The sequence below is a fragment of the Corvus brachyrhynchos genome, unplaced genomic scaffold (genome assembly GCF_000691975.1).
Source record: "Corvus brachyrhynchos isolate BGI_N302 unplaced genomic scaffold, ASM69197v1 scaffold544, whole genome shotgun sequence".
NCBI classification, from domain to species: domain Eukaryota; kingdom Metazoa; phylum Chordata; class Aves; order Passeriformes; family Corvidae; genus Corvus; species Corvus brachyrhynchos.
In genome coordinates, this window is record NW_008238325.1 from 61,852 (window position 1) to 74,173 (window position 12,322).

The following is a 12,322-nucleotide window of genomic DNA, read 5'->3' on the forward strand; positions in this document are numbered from 1 at the left end:
AGCCGCCGTTCCCATCCCGGCAGCTGTCGACAATTTCCATTTCGATGCCTTGCAGAGAAATAAATCAAAAGGATGTTAAAAAGCAAGCCCAGGGGGAGTCACTGGAGGAACAGCTTGCTGTAAACCAGCAGCCATGAGTGCTGTAGCAGTGACTACGGTCAGCTCACACCCCCTCCCCAGAAGAGCAGGCTGTGGAGTCACTGAGCTCCAGGTGTTTGTGTCAGAACAATGGATGCTCTCAAATTCAGCCATGTGAAGCTGGCTCAGTGTTCCAGCAGCCACCTGCTACAGGAGCCTTCACAGGTTTCCTCAGGTTTATGCTTTGTTTGGACACAGCGCTTGCCCCAAAGGAGGAACAGAACCATCTGAGGAGCCCAGGTGGTGCCCCTCGACCCAGCCTGATACGCTTCCCAAAGAGCAGCTTTGAGTTTTGCATGGGAATGGCAAAGAGTTGGATTCTGAAACATCCCCCAAACACAAAGGCATTGAAACTTCCTCAGCAGAGTCCTGCTGGCAAAATGGACACCCAACCACAATGCAAAACGATCTCCAGGTTTTGGCTCTTGGATGTCCCTTCCAGGGGACACAGCAGCTCCTCTGCTGAGACTTTGTCCCCTACAGCTAAGACAGGGTGGTACAGTGCCACTGCCAGCCCCCTTTGCCCTGACAGACTTCCATGCCCTCTTCGTGTGGCTGCACCGGACAGCCCTCACAACATTCTGGCCATTTCCAGTGGGAACCCTCCTACAGAAAAGGGAACACCCGGCCACCTCATTCCCGCCCAGCTACTTCCTCAGATGATTTCTCCAGGATGAAAAGAACCCACAGGGTCAGTTAAAAAGTTTCTCATGAAGGATTAGCCAGCTTGTCTTGTTACAGAGCTATTTAGAGAGGAAATAATTTCTCCCACTATGTAGGAGAACTGAGAAACCCTTCCTAAAGGAGCCTCTGTACTTCCAGAAACACCCCAGCACAGAGTGGCGGCCATCAGATCTGGCACAGAATTTCCCCAGACACATCTGTGTTGGTGGGCTCTGGTCCTACCCCTCTTTATGCTCCCAGGGAGCAACCTGCTTGCCAACAAGAAATGTAATTCCAGCTGGAAGAGGGTATAAATTAAGAGAATAAATATTGAGGGCTACATCTCATGCATAGTGTGATTATTTGCACCAGGGAGAAGAAATCGTGTCTCCAGTCCAGTGTGTTAAGCCGGGATTTAGTAAACCCAGCGATTAAATGCCAAATCTGACTTTAAACATGATCTTCATCATTTACTTTGTCTCAGTTCTTCATCAGTAAAACTGAAATACCAGCTCTTCCCCAGCCACTGGGGAAATGAAAGAATAAACAAAGATTGTAAATTGCTCAAACACTGGGATAATCCTGATCATAAATATATGCAGAATGTTTTTATTTTTATTGTTTGCTCTGCAATATTGTACATGAGGCACAGAGAATCACCATCCCCTGAGATCTGCTGAACAGCCAGAAAAAATATTATCAGAAAAGCACAATGAAATCTAAGTGGTCTAAACCCCTTTTTTATGCCTCTGACAGAACATTTCATATCTATACATTAATCACATTTCCTCTGCCATTGCACCACTCACAGCTCCCCATCACCTATGAAATAACTCTCCAGGATGTCTCTCACATAATTGGGTTTTGTTTTTAATGTATGTTAATGCTGTGAAACTGGATTTCATTCCTAATAACTATTTCTTACACACACATTCTTAAATAAAGCACTCACTCTCTGGCATGCAGCATATTTTCCTAAGGAAGCTCTGCTGAAAGCTCTTGCACAGTATTATTAGATTGAATGATCTTTGCCCACCTCTTTGCTAAAACAGGCCATGCTTTTGTCTGCATTCCAGGGAGCTTATGTTAGGTCCATAATAACCCCAACTCTTCCACATCACCTCCTTTATTAATCTACATTTACCCTCAAGGGCAGGCCAGGGATCACCTATCAGCTAACAGCACTGGGATTCAGTCCCTCTCTCCAGAAAAGCTGGGTTGATTAAGAAACCCCGCTGGCAAGAGGTAAGTATGTGAGGAAAGACAGCAGGGCTCGCTTTAGTTTGGGGAATTTTAGTTGTTCAACTATTTTTTCATCCCCCATCTCTCTTTTTTGTTGCCTTTTTTTAAAAAGCATCCTCTTAATAGTGTCAATAATCTCAGGAGAAGCATAAGCAAACCCAGACAGGTAAAGACCAGAGCAGATCATCATGTTGGTTTTCTCTTGCATCGGATCTGTAAGAAAGCTGGGAGGACGAGGAGGAGGGCAGGAATGAATACATTTCATAGAACAGCAGCATTCTGGTAGCTCTGCAGCAGAATTCACCAGACTCTGATGACAAACCAACAGGACTATTTGCTCTTTGAAAGGCAGTAATTAGAGGTCTGTGAACACAGGCTTAGGAACGTGTCACCCTGCAAACCCAGCAGCAGCAGCAGAGGAAGGAAACAGTATTAAGCTTGAGCTTCTGCATGCATTTATTTTGCTGGGAATGCTAACCCCACTGAATGGGAAGGGAAGCAGAGCAGGGTGCAGACAGAAGAGGCTGAAGTGCAGGTGTCACTTACGGTAGCACTGTCGCCCGTCCGCCCCCAGCTCGAAGCCGGGGCTGCAGGCACAGCTGAAGGAGCCCGGGGTGTTCACACAGCGATGGGCACACCTGGCCCTGCCTTCTGCACACTCATCAATGTCTGCAAGCAGAGAGAAAGGCAAAGGCACTCAGCTGGATACTGAAATAAAAAACAATGCTGCTCTATGTGGACATGGCTGCGTTTCCAAATATCTGCTGAAAGGATTATCCTGATGTCAGTCTACAAAGCACAGCACCCGATGAACCCAGGAATGTTACACTCACATTATTCCCCAGAACAATCTTTTTTTCTAAGCACCATTGACCTTCAATTTCTCAGTGTGAACATTTACAGTGTCACACATTGTATTTGCAGAATCGGCCAAAGCAACTTATTTATTATTCCTGTAAAAACAGTGATGGCAAAAGAAGACCTCATGTGAAGAACTCAGAAGAAAGCCCTAACTTCTAAAACTCTGAAATTATCACCACGTCCTCCATGCCATTATAGTTAAATTAACGGAGCAGGAAATAGCTGATTATTTTCTGAATGTCAAATGATCTGGATTAAGTGGTGGCTGGGTTTCAGCAGGGACGATGGAGACAGATCATCCCTGAATCCTGCAGCTGCTTCTGCAGCACCACAGTGGGGAGGCACCTGCTGCAACCAGAGCAGCTTCACCCCACTGTGAGGAAAGGAAAAGGTGCAGAGCCCTAAGGAGGAAGGCTGCTCTTCCCCCGGTCCCTGTCACGCAGGCTGCTCCTCAGCTTCACACTTGCTAGACTGTATTTTGGAGTTAAGTGCCTCCAAAGGTATTAATCTTCCTAAAAACCTCAGCGGAACATAAAAGTACTTTTAAGGAGTAATTAGTTAAAAAAAACCCCCCGAACCACAAAAACTTACACTAAATACAGCTGCACAAAACACCAACCTCTGTGCGAAGACTGGTATCGCACATGGCAAACCCCTGATCCATCTCCTGTTCCTTCTGACATTTTTCTGGCGAAATACAGACTATTTACTGCACCGAACCCGGGTCAGTGTCTTGCACACGGCAGGGAACAATCTGATGTGCAGCTCCTCACTTTTTATCCCAGAAAACCACTTTCTAGCAGTTTTGTCCCTCCACATGTGCTGTGCCCAGTGCTGTGCTTGTGCCCATGCACTTGAGCACAAGGAGCTTGACGGATGCAATCAGGCTCCTTGCAAAGAGAGGCCCCAGGCAGTGCAAACACCACACATTGGCTCATGAAAATTTCAGGACAAATGACAGCTTCTCTGAGGCAGCCATGTGAGCAGCTGCTGCTTAGAATAAAATGGGTTATTTCTCCTTTTTCTCTAATTGTCAGTTTGCGAGTACACTGTGCTGGCCAGTGCTGTAATATTCTTTTCCCTTCTTCTCCTTAAACAGAAAAATAAAAAGTTGAACCACAGCCACCATCCTGCACAGGTTTCTTCCTGTCCTGCAGCTAATAGCTGAAGTATGACACTTCAGCTGCCCTCTGTCTCCTTCCAGCTCAGCTTCCAGAGTCAAACAGCAGCTTGAATTTTGCAAAAGACATTGAGTAACTTCTAGGAGAAAAAACCAATAATTGTATATCCATGGTAAGACACGCTGCTTAATGATTCAAAAGATTGTTGCCATGAGGCTGGGGAGAGAATTTGTTCCAATATGTAGCACTGCAAGTTAACTCAGTGATTCAGTTTATACATAAATCAACAGAAATGTCAGTGAGTATCTGAGATAAAAGGAACAACAGGCTGACCCTACTGCTAAACCCACAGCTGTTTCCATCCACTCACCATCAGTGAAGTGACTACACTACTTGAAAATACTTCTTATTTACAGTAATTACTCATGAGTAATTCCAGTAAGAGAGAATCTCTAAGATCTGCCATTCTTCTCACAGAAGGGCTTACAGGCAACTGAGTAAAATACTCAGGGTAGGATGTAAATATTTTGAAAGGCACCCAGCACCCTTTAGATGAGACAATAATTTAAATATTGGCAAGATTTCGGCCAAGTTTCCAAAAGAGGAGTTTAAAATTAGTGTCTGAATATATATCTGTATCTATATATGTATATACACACACCCTGATCCTGACTTGGCTGTTAAAAATCTGTGCACCATCACGTCCACAAATGCTTTTTACTTCATAAAACTGCTAAACTATCTTCCAAGAGTTTCAGTGAAAGAGAAAAGCAGGTATTTTGATCTCTAATTCCCCCACATTTCAGGTCAGAAACGCTACAGATCCTTTTGACAACCCCAGACTAAATACAGACTTTAGAATTCAACTTTTTAAGCTCCTCTCTTTGGAAATCTTACACATCATGATTCCTTCCTTCACAGTAGTTTCTCCATTAATATGGAAACAGCTCTCCAGCTAAAAAGCCCTTTGAATTCTAAATAGGTTTTCAGTGACCTGGTTCAGAGTTTTACTTGAACCAATTTTCCAGGAGCTGTATCTGGGACATTATTTTAAAGGGACCCCACAAGAATAACACTACAGCACTGACAAATCCAGTTGCTAGAAAGCATGACTTTGGAGATCACAGAGGAATTTTCATCACTAAAAAGGTCCTTCAAGACTTTGGGCTGCTGTGAACACGACAGAGAGAAAACACTGCTACAAAATGCACACATATATTTGTGTAACATTCCTTTCCACTCACAGCTCAGTAAGCCAGAGCACTGATTAGTACCTTTCTTCACAATAAATAGTCCAGAGTTTCTTACCTAAACAGGACTTCTTGTCTGCAGAAAGAGAATGCCCTGGACGACACCCACATTTTGCAATTCCTCTCTCATTCTGACAGATTTGTGAGCATCCTCCATTCCCACTTGTGCAGGGGTCTATCACTGAAACCAATTAGAGCACACTGTCAACTGAAAGGTCACTTTTTGCCTGAAAATGGTCTTACCTGCCATTGTTACAACTAATGACGAAGTAGCTGGAAGAGATTAGACAGGGAAAAAATGTGACAGCATCTGGTGTACAGTAAAGCTGCTGTTTTTCTGGATGCTCTTTGCTGCTGGACAACATTTTTCATAGAGCAGCAATGAGGCTTTAAACAGCAGGAAACCAAGCTTGTATTACATTGGAAGTAGGACAAAGAAAGTACATTTTATTGTTATTTTGCTGTACCTGAACAGATTTTCAAGAGTCCTCTAAACAACAGCAATTAGCACTCCAGTATGTGTGAATCCATAAACACACACAATGATGGAGCTCACCACAAACCAATGAATATTTAAAAGGCTCTAGGGGAAATAAACACTGAAGAGCCCCCAAAGACATCTTTCAGTCTATAAACATATGCCATTCATGTTGTACATCAAGGCTCTTCCCTTTTCTTGAACAATACCTTTTCAAGGATAAGCTGCTCTAAGTGGCAAGTACTTAGAAAAACTTTCATCAAGTGCCTGCAGAAGCCTCCACCTCGAAGATTTCACTGGGTTTTATGGGTTTATTTCTGGAACATGCACCTGCTGGAAGCACATTGACCAAATAAAGACTTGGTACACACCAAAACAGACCTACCACAACTGTTCAGACAGGTCTGATTTTGGTTAGGATCTGACATTCTGCACCACGCTAAGGTTTTGCTTTGGAGCACTCATTACACCAAAATTCTGGTGAATAAAATTCCACAGGTAAACTTGGAAGACACCTTGAAAATGTGTCCTCTAGAGTTCTGCTTAGCTTCAACTGAAACTTTTGAAAAGCTATACTTGTTTCCTTACAATTCCAGCTCTAATTCAGTTTTAGCATTTTACTAATTACTGTCTGATTTGAGACAGATGACCAATATTCATCACTTGCCTCCAGCCCAACGTTTCCTTCCCCTTCTCTCAGAGCCCCAGGAAAAACTCACCATCAGTTTAACAACAATGGAGTCAGGGTTTGAGGAACCCTGGGGAAGGGCTGAAGGAGTTTTGCTCTAGACCTGGCTGCTTCGCTGTTCCAGTAGCTATGCAGGAGAAGGGAATAGGAGAGAAAAACCTCTACTTCATGTGGATTCAAATATGGGGCAGGGCTTTTTTTGTCACTTTTCTGTGCAGCCAAGTGGCATTTTGTGCCACCACTTGGCAAAGGAGGAAGCTGCCACAGAACTGCCTCAAACTCCCTCACGTCACCTCCTGCCATCTCGGGAACACACAACCGTTCCAGGCTGCAGGGCTCAGTTTGACTTGACAGTATTAAAAAAAAAAATAAAAGCACTGTTAGGGATGTAGAAGTGAAATTGGACTTCTGACACGATAGGTTGCAAATAGGTTTCCAAGGAACAGCAGCACTTCATCGTGCATGACACTTCCAAGGCTGACAACTTGGCTCCGCAGCTCGACAATTTGCGGTCTACAAAGGATTTAGCTCCAAGCAAGAACTCACTCCGTGCTGATATGAAATATTGAGTTATTTGCCGATTCTTTTTCTATTTGGGTAAATTAAATGAAATCACTATCAAACAGCATCTGCTAAACCTGCATATTATGAAGGTTTTCAGAGCAGCTAAAGCTTTAATTTGAGAATGATTACGGCACGGAGTAAAGCTTGTAATGCTCTGTGACATGACAACAGGCAAACAACAAATTACATGGTAGATGTTAGTAAAACATAGTAATTCAAATAAAGATAGCAGCCTTGGAAATCCTTGGATGAGGTAAGTTTGTAAAGGAAAGATCTTCAGGACATAAGGCAATCAGTGATTGACTTGCTTTCCAGCGACATGCATGTTCCTGTTACAAGAAGGTTTCAGGAAAAGCCAAAAATAACTCATTAGTGTTCTTGTTTCACACATTTGCCTCTTATTGGTTCATTTAATAACTTTAGTAGATAACAGACTCCATCCTACAAAGCCCTACTCCAAGCTGTTAAACACTATGGTGAAAAATTTACTGGCATGGTTTCATTGCCCACGTGCCTCAGGACACAGAATCCCAGGATGGTTTGGGTTGGAAGGGACCTTAAAGCTCATCCAGCTCCATCCCCTGCCATGGGCAGGGATACCTTCCACTATCCCAGGTTGCTCCAAGCCCCGTCCAACCTGGCCTTGAACACTTCCAGGGATGGGGCAGACCTCCCAGTCCTTCACTGCAAGGCTGTAAAGAACAGGGTCTCCAGGCCTATCTGCCATGACCTCTAGTGCACCTAAAGAAAAGAGATTTGGGCCTTATCAAATTAATTTTCTTGTTCACAGCAACCGTGACTTCACACTGGAGAAAATATAAAGTGTTAAAGAGCAAAATTGCCAGGCTTAAGTGTTTCTCTAAAGCTTTCCAGGGCTGTGGGTGCACTGTTAGCTCCCAAGTAGTCCACAGGGATGAATCCACACCTGCCCAACACCTACACCTGCTGTGGCAAATGCTCTCATACACTGTGTTTTCTCCATCCAAACCATGACTCCAGCAGCCAAGCCCTGTGGTTGGAAAATAAAAAACCAGCCAGGCTCACCTCCTCCCACCTCTTCTACTTAAAATACCTCTGAACTGACAACCCAAATGCATTCATGACCACCCTCATTTGTTCCTGTAAAAATCTTGTCCATGGGCTTACCTAGCACTTTTTGCTCCCAGGTATTCATTCACTAAGGTATTTATGGGGGGAAAAGCATCCTACTCAGTCCTCATTCTTCAAGATGAGCTCTGCTTACAAGACAGATGTTCCTTCCCCCAGGCACAACTGCCCTCCTGAGGGAGTTGCACTGATTTATTTTGATTTAAACACCCTGAGGTAAGCAGGCACCCAGGTAAGGCCTCACCTGCAGACAAGGCTGAGCCTGCCCCTCTGCAGTTTTCAGTAATTGCTGGCTGGTGATGAACCACTGCCTTTGGTGGGTGGCTGACCCTCTTCAGCCCCATGACGTGAGGGAGTGAACAGCAGTGGCAAAACCTCCCCCCTTAGGGGCCCAGCTGAGACAGAGTATGAGATGGCCCAGGAAAGTTTGAACTGTGCCATGACCACTCTGGGACAACTCCCACCCCACCTGGCATCACCACACTCCAACCCTGGTGACCCCACCACACCATAAAAACCCACCCTTCAGTCCTGTGCAGGCCCTGCACAGCCAGCTGGCCATGGACATCTCAAGATGTTGAGAAACAGGATGGAGAACAGTGGAGGAAGGTCTCTGACACCCCCTTCTCCCTAAAGCTCCTCTTTTCTGGCTCTTTATGATAATCTCAAGGACAGAACGTGGCCACCCCGCGAGAGACAGAGAGGCCACCAGGATGTGGGTGCTCCCTGAGGTGCAGCCCCCACAGAGGGCAGGATTTGGGGAGGCTCAAACCGAGGACGAGTGCTCTCTGCACCCAGCAGGAGCTGGGAGCCATCTGAACAGCAGGATTTACTTACACTTCATACACAGCATATAAAATCTCTGAGCAGAAGAGGAGCCATATGGAAACGGTTTTGTGACAGGAATTTCAGCTCAATAAATCCATAAATTTGGCCCTATCTTTCTCTGGCATGTTCAAGGGTGTGTGTGTGCTTGTGTTGGGGAATGGGGGGGTTGCCTTCAAAACTGATGAATATGTTAAGATATACGAGAAAAGAAAAGCAACAATCAAACTCAAAGGTAGCATTGCTGTTCTGCTTGAGAGAGTGCTTAGAAACCTGAAGGGGAGGATGAATGAATCAGACTGTGATAAGCTAAAAGGAGATAAAGAAAAGACTTTTTGTAGAATAAAACATGTAATACAGGCCAACTCTATATGCAACTTGATGAACAATAAAATGTTAGAATTAAATCACGATTAAGTTCCTAACCTACGCCATCACCATCAGCATGCAAGGAACAGCCAGGGATCTACGAGGCCAAAATCTTGTTCAAAGTTGTGATTTGAAGTGAACTTCACACCTCAAACGTGTCATTTTAAAATCCTGCTAATAAGCAATTCCTAAAGCTGCTTTTGGCACACAGGGGGAAATAGGAATGAACACACCATCCTGGGGTTTTTTAAATTGCCTTTACTGTGTGTCTTCAGGCAGGTATCACAGGACTCACCTTCACAGGATTTGGCATCTGTCTTCAGCTTGTAGCCTGGCTGGCACTGGCACTTGTAGTGGTCCTCACTGAGCTGAACACAGTCCTGCTCACAGCCTCCGTTGTTAACGCTGCAGGAATTGACAGCTGGAGCCAAGGAAGCAGTGAAGGAATGCACGTCAACAACCTGAGAAACTTATTTCCTATTTTAAATACATAAATGACAGCAAAACCAGGCAAACCTCGCTGAACAGCTTTCACAAACGCACCTGTCCCCACCCCTGAGTGACTGCTCTCCCTTGTGCTCACAGGCCTTGGCTGACACAGTGTCCCACACCACTGAAATCCTCATTCCAGGGAGAGGCAGGTGAGATCTAAGGGCTGTAATGCTGACTGAAGCACAGCACCCTTTGATCTGACAGCACCAAAACACTGACAATCCACCGAGGTAAGGAGGGGAAAAAAGAACAGCCCTGCTGGCACTTGCCCATTGATTATCTTCTTCTCGGCCTGCTTTCATTGATTAAAAATAGTAATTGTCTTTCAGGCTGATTTCCTCAGCCTCGTACATAAAAAAATGCAAATGACAGAAGCCACAGACTCTGCAGGACAGACTCACACAGCAAACCACAGGAACAGAGGGTCCTCTGTACATCTTTAAAGATGCTGCTTCTTTCACCCAAGCAAATTAATATTCTTTTTTGTTCAACACATATCCCTGGCCTCTGGAGAAACATTTCTCCTCCTGACAAAACATGTTAACACACACCCACACCTATTCACATGCTGCATGTAAAAATAAGAGTGATGGTTTGACGCTGCTGTTGTGCTGCACGGATGGCAGTGTGTGTGCACGGCTGCACTGAGATGTATTTCAACAGCAGGGATGTAGTATGGAGAGATTTAAATTAGATATTAGGAGGAAATTCTTGACTCTGAGGGTGGGGAGGCCCTGGCACAGGGTGCCCAGAGAAGCTGTGGCTGCCCCATGCCTGGAAGTGTCCAAGGCCAGGTTGGACAGGGCTTGGAGCAACCTGGGATAGTGGAAGGTGTCCCTGCCCATGGGAGGGGGTGGCACTGGATGGGCTCTGAAGTCCCTTCCTACCCATACCACTCTAGGATTCTGTGTTCTCTATGAGTAGCTGGAAAGGCTATTTGGTCCTTCATGGAATGCACCAAACTCTGAACCCAATGAAGTCAGCAAAGACCACTGATACTTATTTTAGCAATATTCATATTTCTTCATTTATCTGCAACAGACATTAGCAAATGTTAGTTGCAGAACCTGCTACAGGATTTGTTTCACCCTATGCCACCAATTAGCAAACACTGAGTTTGTGCAGTCAAGTGTGTGTTAAAAAGGTGAAAAGAAAAGCAAATTTTTACATCCTCCTGGCTGCACACACAGCAGGAGGCACCTCACTGCACAAAAACCTGACCCTGGCTTCCAATCTCCACCTGTGCCCACGAACATTCTGCCCTGTTAGAAACAGAACTTGAAAGCAGCTTCATGTCTACACAGGAGACAGCAGACCCCATGCACTCTGAGCTTCCAGCTCCCTGCACATTTGTATCCAAAGACCTGTTTTCCAGCAAGAATATTCAAATAAGATGAAAATATTTCAGAAGACGAAAAACATCTTAAATCCAAGTGACAGAATATACATCTCGGCTTTTAAAAGTGCCATTTTCTCCCTCCGTTTCTGGGCACGAGCCAATTTGGATGCAAGGGGAGATAAGCAGCAACCTGTCATGACAAGAATTCTGGAGGATCTGAAGGTGGGAGGGGACAGGTGTGAAATCCTGCACTGGAGGGACTGTGCATCCCAATTTGGTGCGTGGCTCTGCCAGCGGCCAGGGAGCCCAGGGGTGCCCCTGGAGCACCCAGGGCAGGTTTGTCACGGCTGCTGCTGAAGCATCACGCTGGATCCATGAGAGGAGGTGCCAGACTGAAGGAGAGGAGCCTCCAGGGACAGGACAGGACGGATTGTGCTCGTGCTGCCAGGAGCCAGCAACACATCTCTGATCAGAGAAAGGGAGAGACTTGGCACCTCATGGGTCTGATTCCATCTGTGACAAAGGGGCTTGTGGCTGGAGGTCTGAGCACCTCCATAGGCAGAAATATGGCCTGACATTCACTTTCAAAGATTTACTCTTGAAATCTGGTAGAAACCCAGCCCTGACATGGATTCCAGATGGCTGGTGATGATGCCAGGTGATGCCAAGCAAGGGAGGTGGCATCTAAGGAAGGGGACAGTGGTGGGAGACACCATGTGAGAAACAAGGATCACAGAATCACAGAATGGTTTGGGTTCATCTTAAAGATCATCTCATTCCACCCCCTGCCATGGGCAAGGACACCTTCCACTGTCCCAGACTGCTCCCAAGCCCTGTCCAACCTGGCCTTGGGCACTGCCAGGGATCCAGGGGCAGCCAGAGCTTCTCTGGGCACCCTGTGCCAGGGCCTCCCCACCCTCACAGGGAACATTCCTTCCTAATATCCAATCTAACCCTGCTCTCTGTCAATTCAAAGCCATTCTGCCTTGTTCTGTCACAATATGTCCTTGTAGAAAGTCCCTCTCCAGCTCTCTTGTAGGCCCCTGATCTGATAACAGTTAGGAAATACACATTTCCCAACCTGTTATTTTTTATAATAATGGTCGTATTTTTACAAAGAGCTGGGTCTGAAGCCATAGTTAGATACATGCATAGCAACCATGGGGTTAGAACATGCAACCTTTT

General features: G+C 45.5%; 1 protein-coding gene across 1 annotated transcript in view; it reads right to left on the reverse strand.

The window, feature by feature from the left end:
• The window catches only part of LOC103615708 (multiple epidermal growth factor-like domains protein 6), a 180,217-nt gene that overhangs the window by 53,431 nt on the left and 114,464 nt on the right, over window positions 1-12,322 (reverse strand). Inside the window, exons 7-10 of the mRNA XM_017734403.1 lie at window positions 9,602-9,727; window positions 5,334-5,456; window positions 2,590-2,712; window positions 1-48 (exon numbers count right to left, since the gene is read on the reverse strand). The exon at window positions 1-48 is cut by the window's left edge and continues 66 nt beyond it. Coding sequence (XP_017589892.1) covers window positions 1-48; window positions 2,590-2,712; window positions 5,334-5,456; window positions 9,602-9,727 — 420 coding nt within the window. The remainder of the gene's footprint in view (window positions 49-2,589; window positions 2,713-5,333; window positions 5,457-9,601; window positions 9,728-12,322) is intronic.